Consider the following 10,383-nt stretch of genomic DNA (forward strand, 5'->3'; position numbering starts at 1 on the left):
GAGAAGGCAAATTTATACGATTTTCATTTCACCCACTTTTTTGGCTGTAACTTCTAAATCATACATGTCTGCGACTACGGAGCTGCAGTGAGAATCAATTCTACGTTAAAATATAACCGTCTGAATGGCAAATATGATAAAAAGAAGTGCTGTAAATTTGTCGCTGATGTCAAAGGTAATTCATTTTTGTTTCTTTCTTTTTACTCACAATCAGAGTCGAAAAAAGAATTTCGCCTAATCAATTCACCGGGCATATATTTCTATGGATTTATGGAAAAATTAAGGAAACTGCGATTGAAATGTTAATTGAATATCGCGGGGAAACTCTGACAAGTTACGTAACGAGTTTTGCTACATAGCTGGTCGAGATTAAATGGGGTTGTATGAAAATATAGGAAGGTTTGGGCAAGAACACATTTTCACAATAATTATCCGTACGTGCGATAAAAAATCACGTGTTAATGAGAGATTGGTTTGTCAAAAATCCATACTATTTATTAATTTGATCACAAGATATTCGAACGTATTTGATTATTTAATAAAGTATCGTATTCAAGTGCTATGAAAATCTGTGTAAAAATACAAAAATGTAAAATATTGCCGTTATAAAAAACGAACTCACGAAGTCAGATATCTGTGTTTCATTTCGACCCGCTTCATATGGTCAAAAATCTAGTAGATCTAGCAAATCTAGTCTCCAGTCTACGATGGTTCATTTTAAGCTGAAGGCTGTTCTTCACAAATTTACTGTAACATTTTTTTCACCTTGTTGACACTGTTAAATATTTGATTCCACAACACCAAACTGATATTACGGAATATGATCAACAAATGACAATATTGGATTGACTGTTGAAATAAAAAAGTAAATCTGTACTCTTCTGAATATAACAACGTACTGTCGTGAAGTGAAATCAATTAAATCGACTAGAAGTTCAAAAAATTTCCAACCCATTATAAAAAAAAACATCGATGCAGGCCAGAGCTTTTTAATATTGTTCCAGATTTTTCTATTTTAGTATTTTTCAAAGAGATCTTACATCTAGGAGCACAAGGATATGAGATTTTGATAAATACTCAACACTTACGACTATCATGTGATAAAATTAATAAAAAGTATCGATCTCCAGCTATCCACCCTTCCTTGACCCTTATAGAGTCACAGATTATTGATCTAGTCAACTTTTATAACAAGATAATATTCTGTGGTTTTTGGGGTAGCTGATTACGAGTCTGAAATCTTATTTAAAAATTCTGGATGGCGGATCAGACATGGTGGACAAAAGTTTCAAATTTGATCAAATACGGTCAACAAACTCTACGCAGGGGTTTCTGATTTGATTCGCTATACTGAATTATTAAAAGCTGACATCAGATTCGTAATCAGCGACTCGAACAACTTGTAATTTATGTAAAACATGTGTATGTGTAGAGAGAAATGAATTATTCCTTCGATTTCCACGATTTTTTTCAACCAATTCATATCTAACAATAACAAGTTACGTTACATCGCAATAATTATTATCTATCATTGAAAACCTATCAGTATACTATCAGTAATAGGGAAAAAACGCAAAGAAATATGTCGAAGAATTCTCTAAGTATACAAAAAATGAGTACAAAAGGGTTAATCGAAACTCAAGGCGCTAATTGCCGCGAAGATAAGGTAAAATTAGGGAAAATTTTGGGACCTGCATATGTTTCAGAGATCGGGACAAAAGATGCAGTATCGACTTGGAACCCCGCGGTTGTCGTCGAATTAGGCAAAACCCCGGCGGTCGTGGACACGGCGCCGCTGTTATCCTCGTCAACGAGGCAACAGCAACAGCAACAGCAACAGCAGCAGCAAGGCGAAGCTGTGAAGATGACGAGTGACGGTGTTCGAACGATCCCGACCTAATCCCCCATTTCCTCAAGGTGTATGATTACATAGACCGGCGAAAGTTAACTCTATTATGAATTTTCTATATATTTTCGAAAATTCTTCGTTATATGTATTATATTATATACATAATGTATACGTACGGTATACAATTTGTTACGCATACATTGTACATACGTGTTATTATAATTATACCTGTAAAGTCGACTTCAGCTGGGTGCAAGTTTCGCTCTGTACTGTCGGAATCACGCGAGGGACCTTTGGCAGATTTTTTCTCTGCAGGTAATGATTAATTATTAGTGATTGAGAAAATCCATTAATTTTTTTTTTTTTTTGTACACTATAGCGTACAATCTTGATTTTCGTTTTTTACGATTTACTCGAAATTTAGTTCATGATAAATAATTGCAAAGTATATGAAATAGGGGTGAAATTTTCTCACAAATCGATTGTCGCTATTTATTTTGTAAAATTACTATCGCACTGTGAGAAAAACGCAAATTTTTGAGACACAGAATTCAATTTTTAACACACATTCGTAAAAAAAAAAAAAGTGTCTCTCTACTAAAATAAATGCATTTTGAGTTAATATTTTCATTTTAAAGTGAACGGATTGGGTAACTAGGTATTTCGATACGACGTGTACGATGATTTTTTCTTGCATATTTTCGGTTTTCATTTTGTTTTTTTCTACACTCTTCTCTTTTTACACCTTTCTCCGGTATTAATTCAGTCGCCAAGTTTTCGACACGATCCTCAATTGAAATTCTTCTGCAATTATAAAGAAAATTTATGAGCTTTTTACAATCGCAAATAAACTCCGCCTATTCGCGACCGTTGAAATATGCCAGTTGAAAATATACCGCGTAAATATGTATTATGTATCCATGAGACCGGTCATATGTAATGAAAGTGAACGAAGTTTTGCTCATTGCTTTACTGTTCAGCAATACATTGAACAACCGTCCATCGTTTTCTCAAATTTTTCCCACAAGCTTTCCCCACCGTGCTAAAAATGCGAAATTTCATTCTTGTAATATACATATAAAGGGAAAAGGAACTATTTATACTTTCAAATCGTTCGTGGGTGAAATTCGTCTGAACGGGCAAAGGATCGGGAATCGATTTATGGAGATTCGAAAGAAAACCGTTCTTCGGACGTTTATTTTTACAATCGTTCAGAAAAATTGACTAAACATACTGAAATTAAAGTAAAAACTGTTCCAATTTTTTTTTTTTTTAAACATATTACTGTACAGTATAAGATAAAAATCTATTAAAATTCACACGAACCAAAAACATGTATCCACTTATAGCACACTTATCTGTTTTTTTTATTCTTATTCTGTTTTAGACCAACATTTTCTAACGGCACAGAAATTTACATGGAATCGATGAAAAGCCTTCGAATAAATTCACACCTTCAGCAACGACATTCGTACTTCTATATAGGTGAGCAAGTATATAATATAACTGCCATGTACTATACTAGGTAGATAGATTTCGCGTATATATGTATATATATATATGTGCCGTATTTGCTTCGACTAGTTCAAGCGAGACAATTGCCTACTTGAAAGTTCAGCTAAATATCAGGACGAAATTGAGCTTGTAGCTTTGCAAACGCATTAATTTGCAATTTAGCAGAGGTTTAACGATCGCGGGGGAATTAAAAAGGCTTTCAGTCTCGCCTTCGGCGAGAATTCAAGACGTGGAAAATTTCAAACAAATTTCTGCTTACCAACATTTTTCTACTAAAACAAAGTTAGACCGCTGAAATTTTATTATATTCTGCTGATCGGGAAGAGCGGCTTGTTTCACAGTGAATCAAATTCAAAACTCAAGTTATTTGACTAAAAGTTAAAAATTAAGTTAACTTTTCCTCCATCTCTCTCTTTCGGTCACTCCTTCTTTTTCATTATCATTTCATTTTATTCTATGTTATTTTACTTTCTTGAGTTTTTTTTTCTTTTTAATTTATCTCAGTAATGTACCTCTACTGTAAAGCAGTCCTCTTTTTTACTACAGCACGAGATGAAATATTCACCCTGGCCAGTTTATTTATTTCTTTTGGTTATTTATTTATTTTATTTATCTACTTATTCATTTATTTTATTACTTTTCTGTCACTCGTGTATTTAGTTACTCATCTACATTTTTTAATTTATTTTGCCTAAGGTTTTCTGAGCTTATTGCTCAAATACTTGCGGTATGTCCTTATTTTGTGTTATTTACTCTGTTCTGTCGGTCGCGAATGTGCCGGTTTATATTTTTATTTTTACACCTGACCAATTGATTTATCAATTTTTCTGTTCTGATTAATGTTACGTTACTTTTATCTATTCTCGTATATTCTTGCTCATGTTTCAACCATTTTACTTATTTATTTATTTGTTTATTTTTTCAACTCATTATTTCTCCATCTTATTTATTATTCTGTCTTTAATTCTGTACTCTGTTTTATCTATTTTTATCTCCTTCTCTAGTCATTATATTTCATTATTTTTCATTATTTTTGAACCTTAATTTTAATGTATGTCAATTTGTTGTTAGTTTTATTGTGTTCTATGCCTATGCATGTAATTTGTTTGCACGAGCTTTCTATATGCCCCTGTGTGACTCTATCTATCTATCTATCTCTCTTTTCTTCAAGAATATATACTTTATACACTACAGAATCTATAATAATTTCAAACTTTTATGAAATTTTATAATGTGCCTGCATAAATTTTTGGAACATTTTTTCCAAGTAATTTTATACCCACTATTCTTTTCTCACTTCGTCATTACGGTCGACCAATTACGAAATTCCGTTTTATTCTCTATAGATATTAGGGTGGTTCTTATTTGGGTCATGTCGGAATTTCTTCGCGCTCACCCCCAGAAAGTAATCGTGTTGTATAGAAAAAAATCAGGCTAAGAACAAAAAAATTTCCGATAACTTTAACACGCCCCGCCAAGCAGTCGAACTTATACATAGAAAAATTGATGAATTTGAATTTTGTTTTTAAGAAAACTGTTTATCACTTTAAACTGTGTATTATAAACGATTAATTGCTGCACAATCGTTAAATTTTCGCAACAGTTACAAAAAAATCTAGTAACAGTGATCGTAATGAGAAAGAATAGTAACGGATACTGGACTTTTCGGTAACAGCTACAAAGCTAAATTTAATTTTGTACCTAGAACTATATTTTTCGATCGTGGTAAAAAAATGAAAATAGTTAAGGACTGAGCGTTAAACGGAACTAAAAATTTCTCTCAGTGTGGAGTTGTCGGAATATTTTTTGGATTTAGCATGATGTTATTTTTCTAAACAACACAATTAGTTTTTAGGAGTGAGCGTGAAGAAATTCCGACATGCCCCAATTATAAGAACCACCCTAACAGATATAACGAATTGCATCGTGATTTAACGACGCGTGAAACGAAGTGTCAATGCGATACGTCGAAATGCGTTAAAATTTCGACTTATCACAAGCTACTTTATCATCGTTTATTATATATTACCAATTATCGTCAGTTTGTAATCATGAACCGTTGTTATTTTCAGGTTGCTCAACGTCTATATATACTTAATTAGCCCATCTAACGAGATGAATTATTCCTGCGATGTATTGATCTAGGAAACGTGAATATCTATAATACGTACAACATAAATTCTCCCCTGATTATAAAATACCCTTAGGTTCAGGTACGTTTATAGAATAATTGTGAATGTGACGACAAACGGCACTTACGTGTGTATATAACAAATTTATAATCCACCTATTACCAAAAATGAATACATCGGTTTATGCATTAATTTCAAATATATTTATAACGTCTAGTACTTGTTTTATGTAAATAAAATATACATACGATATACATAGACATAAATTAATAAATATAATAATATACTTGCACGTATATTACATCTTTGTTATGGATAAATGACGTTTGTAAATTTTTTCCAATAAAATATCTATGTAAACGTTTTTTATAAAAGAAAAACTACGAAGAAACGATTTTCTGCGTATAATGACGTACGAAATTGAACATAAATCGACAACCCTGCCCAGATTATAGTACATAAACCCTCATCTTCAAAATTATTCTAACCTTAGCCAGCTTTACCCAACCAAAATTTTCTGACCATTTCCAAAATATTAGCACAAAAAAATTTTGCAACATAAATCCTCGATCGAACCATTTGATCTGATTATATACCTACAATATTTACGTATTATATTACTCGAATTCTGAACTTCGTACTTTTATCACAAAAATGGGGAAAAACCGTTATTTCCCCATTTTGGGATTATCTGAAATTCAGTAAAACGTAAAAAAACACACACACGCACACACTCAGATTTAGTGTTAAAATCTTAGTTCCTTAAAGATCATTGTAAAATTAATAAAACAGTCATTTTTCCCCCATGTTACGTTAGGATAACGTTACTACAAGTTAAACATCGTATGTTGAATTCAATGAGAAACACCTACAGTGTAATTTCAGACTTTTCTTTTGAAATTCAATCTTCCAAAGTGATAAAACGCCGACCGTATCGCGCATGGAAAATTCCCGACTTCATCCCGTGATTAAAGGCTAAAGTTTTAGTGGAAAATGGTTGCGGGTTTAGCGGCACGTACACCCTATAATGGCACTTGCGGACCAATGGTTCTCCATAAATTGAATCAAAGCAGTTCACAGCTGATACACCCAATCCGAACTTCTATCGCAACTTCGACATGCACAAGCCTGCTACAAGTGTATATTACGTTATACTATACATACATATATATACAAACATACACACACATATATAATAAATATATATATATCACGCGGGTGTGAATTGTCGAGAAAAGTTTTTTTTAATTTAATATATATTTTTTTTTTTGTTACTCTTTCCGCATATCTTTCGCAACGAACAAAGGTATACAATGCTCACTCAGGCTTTAAGCTCATTTATCGACCACCGCGTCTCTCTCTCTCTCTCTCTCTCTCTCTCTCTCTCTATTTCTCTCCCTTTTTTCCCCTCTCCAGCCATTGCTTTTATTCTAATAATTTTGAAGAGTGTTGAAAAAAAAAGTAAAGAAAAAACGGATCTAAAGCGAAGCTTGCAAAGTTTGGAGCTACTTTGTGCGGGTACTTATACCGTTAGACTTGGAACTTTTTTCTTATACCATCGCATCGATTAAAGTTGTCGAGGAATAATCAAGTATACTTCGATCATCGTGTGACTTTTTTCTTTTATTCGTTAATTTTTTTTTTTTGTTTTTTCAAGCGATAAAATATGCAAGGTCAAACGTGTTGCGAATTAGGTGCTAAAGATTTTTTGAAATTTTTAAAAACGTTGCAAAATTTGTGCACGTCGAACGGTTGGAGGGATTATTGTTTAACATTGTGGGCTGAAATCAAAATTCAAAATCACAATATATCGAATTCTGACAGACACGAATATCTCATTGATGTACAGTTTCAAATTGTTTGATAATGTCGAACAGTACAAAAGTTGAAATTTGAAAAAATAAAAATATCTGAAAGTCGGAAAATAGAGTCGTTAAAATTTATGTATTTTTCTGGATTTTATATTTTAACTCTTTTTATAATTCGAATTTGAAAGCCTGATTAAAGTTTGATTTAAAATTAGATTTTTATGTTTAAAAAAATTCGATACCGTGATCCTTCTTTTTCGTTTCGTATCGTCGCGTTGTAATTCATAACTGCGCTACTCGTGTATCTACTTAATTGAAATTTTGTTTTATAGCCCAACGCATCAGTGCTCGAGAAGAAACGACAATTTTCAATCAAGTTTCACAGCTTTCTGAAATTTAATAAGAAATATCAATATGAACATTATTCTTCGTTTAGTATCGCTAATATATTGAATAATAAAAGACAGAAAAAAGATACCACTTTTCCCACGAAATCAACCTGCACGCAACGCGATAAAATGCTCAGATAAATCTCAATTCATCACGAGAGATAAAATGTCCGTCCATTCGGTCACAATATTTGCTGTCCCCATAAATATTTCATTTTCCCTTAATTAAGAGGAGGTTGCGGAAATTGAAGACCATTGCGATTACACCCTACTAAAAAAACAAATAATAAGATACTTCACCGAAAGTATTGATTTTCAAGTTGCAACAGCGAAACTAGTTTAATAATTACACATCTATAAGAAGAAAAAAGGAATATTTTTCCTCTTACTAATTCGCAAAAAAAGTGTTCTCGTCTTGAGTGAACTTTTTATCGTTAGTTTCAAAACCAATGATATTAACCCCACGAAAATTGTATCAAGTATCTCTTCCGAATCGCATCACGTAGAATCGCAGCGTTAAATATTCGGCACGCGTATCTGCATGCAAACGAATTAGATGGAAGCGAAACCACATTTCAGCACCATGGGATCAGGTCCAGACGCAATTTTAACAGATGTATATGTCGTGCCCACAATGGGTGACGAAACCGCAGACGCTCAGAGCCAGCGTGGTAAAATAAACGACGCGACGCGACGCGACGGTTGGAAAATCGGGTCCTGTAGCTCCTGTAATCACCGGGTTATTCAGCGTGAGTTAAATATATCATAGAAGCTAATTTTATTCGTAACCGCGAATTGAAATAATAGCTTTGTGACACTATCATGTGAAATAAAAAGTTTTAAAGAGCTCGCGTCTGACACGTAATTTTCTCTATACTCAATTTTATTGAATAATAGATTAAAAATAAATAATCATATTTTCAAATTTGATTTTTTATTGAAAAATTATTAGACAAGGAAATTTTCTTTCGCGAAAATTTTCGCTATGATCGTCGAGAACTTGAAAACTTTCGAACGTATAAACTTTAATCTATCTGTAAAAGTTTACTCAGCGTTCGCATTACAAGCCTGTGAATATTGTTCTACCGCCAAAATTATTCATCTGGTTGAAACTAAATATTGTCTAAGATCTGGCGAGACGTTGCAACTATCCATAGAAAAAAAGGGAATCGAAATCGGTTTGGTTGTTATGGAGTTATAAGCGAACATACGGACAGACACGACATACGTTTGAGTTTTATACAATATAGAGTGAATTCCTAACGGCTGCATGATCCGTCGTCTGCTAAAATCTAACGCGCACGCGCTGCAATTCGAGGGCGGCCGTTTTCCAGGCCGACCAACCGTCATAAGTGTAACGTTGAAAAATAGTTGGTTACATACATCGCGGAGAACTGTCGTCTAAATTTATGACGGTTGGCAAAATTTGCAAAACAGCCGCTCTCGGATTGTAGCGCGTGTGCATTGAATTTTAGCAGATGACTGAACATGCGGTCGTTAGGAGTTCATTCTCTATGTAGAAAAGAGAAGAGAAGAAGAGAAAAGATTGTTACACATGTTTAATCAGCTATATGTCAACATAGTAACGATAATTCCTAATCCAAATACAATTTGATTTTTTTTTTTTTATATAATCAAAGAATTATTTTAATCAAACTTCAGATATATGAAAGATCAATACTTGAGCTATATTTCGCAAAATTTTTATCCAAAAATATAAACTTTCAGTTTATAATTGGGTATAGCTAGTGAATGAACGAAGGGTTTTAAAAAAAATTCAGATTAGAATTTTTGGCAGAGTTTCTTGGCAAAAAATGACGATTCTATGTATCACCTTGTGAAATAAGTTGTGATCGCAGAAAAAAAATCATTAGATCATTCACTAGCTACACTCATCTAGTAACAGATTTCAGATTAATATTGTACGAAACATAATTCCAATATCGTTTTCTTCTATACCTTAAGTTTGGTTGAAATAACTCTTTTATTATATTTAAAAAAAATTATCGAAAAATTGGATTTTTTTAAAGGTCAAGTTACCCACGTAACGCCTTAATTGTAAGATTTATGGAAATGCATATTGAAACTAAACTCTGTACGTAACGATCGTTTGCGTAATTAGCAAAATTAGCTTTGCTGAACTTTGGATCAGTTAAGTCAGTTTTCCCTAAGCTGTATGCACTAGCTTGAAGTGCTTGAACTAACGATATTAGTTATCAACTATGCAAGAAGGGCGAGATTCCAACTTCCGGTTCCGTTACGTGTTTAATGTTATACCTATATTATGACCGGTATGCAGATTGAAGATGCAAGTTTAGTGCAATTATCCAACTCGTTCTAACCATGGCTAACAGTATTATCCTCTTTAATTAGTTTCTCATTGTCAGAGATTTGCTGAATTTCAGTTATTGAGGAGGTTGGTTGACCAAATATCGACACTTTTTGCCAAGTTTGTTACGAGTTAGTTTACATTGAGTATTTATGGAGACGTAGTTGCAAATTAGGAAGATTTGTTTGATAATATGAAAACAAAAACTAGTGGAATTGTAAAATGAAGCTGAGATATCGATATTTCGTTTTAAAACGCTTAAAAATTGTTAAAAATCGGTGCAGCTCCGTTTTATTCAGAAGACTTTTTGCTACGAAGTTATTGAAACAGATTTTTTATCAAGTGGTCGATACGACATTAC

The 10,383-nt window shown here is 33.0% G+C and overlaps 1 protein-coding gene across 3 annotated transcripts in view; it reads left to right on the top strand.

The window, feature by feature from the left end:
- LOC107218316 overlaps positions 1-5,802 on the top strand; it is a 50,413-nt gene extending 44,611 nt beyond the window's left edge. For 2 of the 3 annotated variants that reach the window (XM_015656148.2, XM_046731344.1), the window contains 3 exons: positions 1,707-2,164; positions 3,237-3,334; positions 5,437-5,802. In XM_015656148.2, the coding sequence (XP_015511634.2) occupies positions 1,707-1,900 (194 nt within the window). In that variant the 3' untranslated portion in view covers positions 1,901-2,164; positions 3,237-3,334; positions 5,437-5,802. The remainder of the gene's footprint in view (positions 1-1,706; positions 2,165-3,236; positions 3,335-5,436) is intronic. The other variant, XM_046731345.1, reaches the window with a different exon arrangement.
- Positions 5,803-10,383: the final 4,581 nt, after the last annotated feature.

This window comes from Neodiprion lecontei, chromosome 2 (assembly GCF_021901455.1).
Source record: "Neodiprion lecontei isolate iyNeoLeco1 chromosome 2, iyNeoLeco1.1, whole genome shotgun sequence".
NCBI lineage: Eukaryota > Metazoa > Arthropoda > Insecta > Hymenoptera > Diprionidae > Neodiprion > Neodiprion lecontei.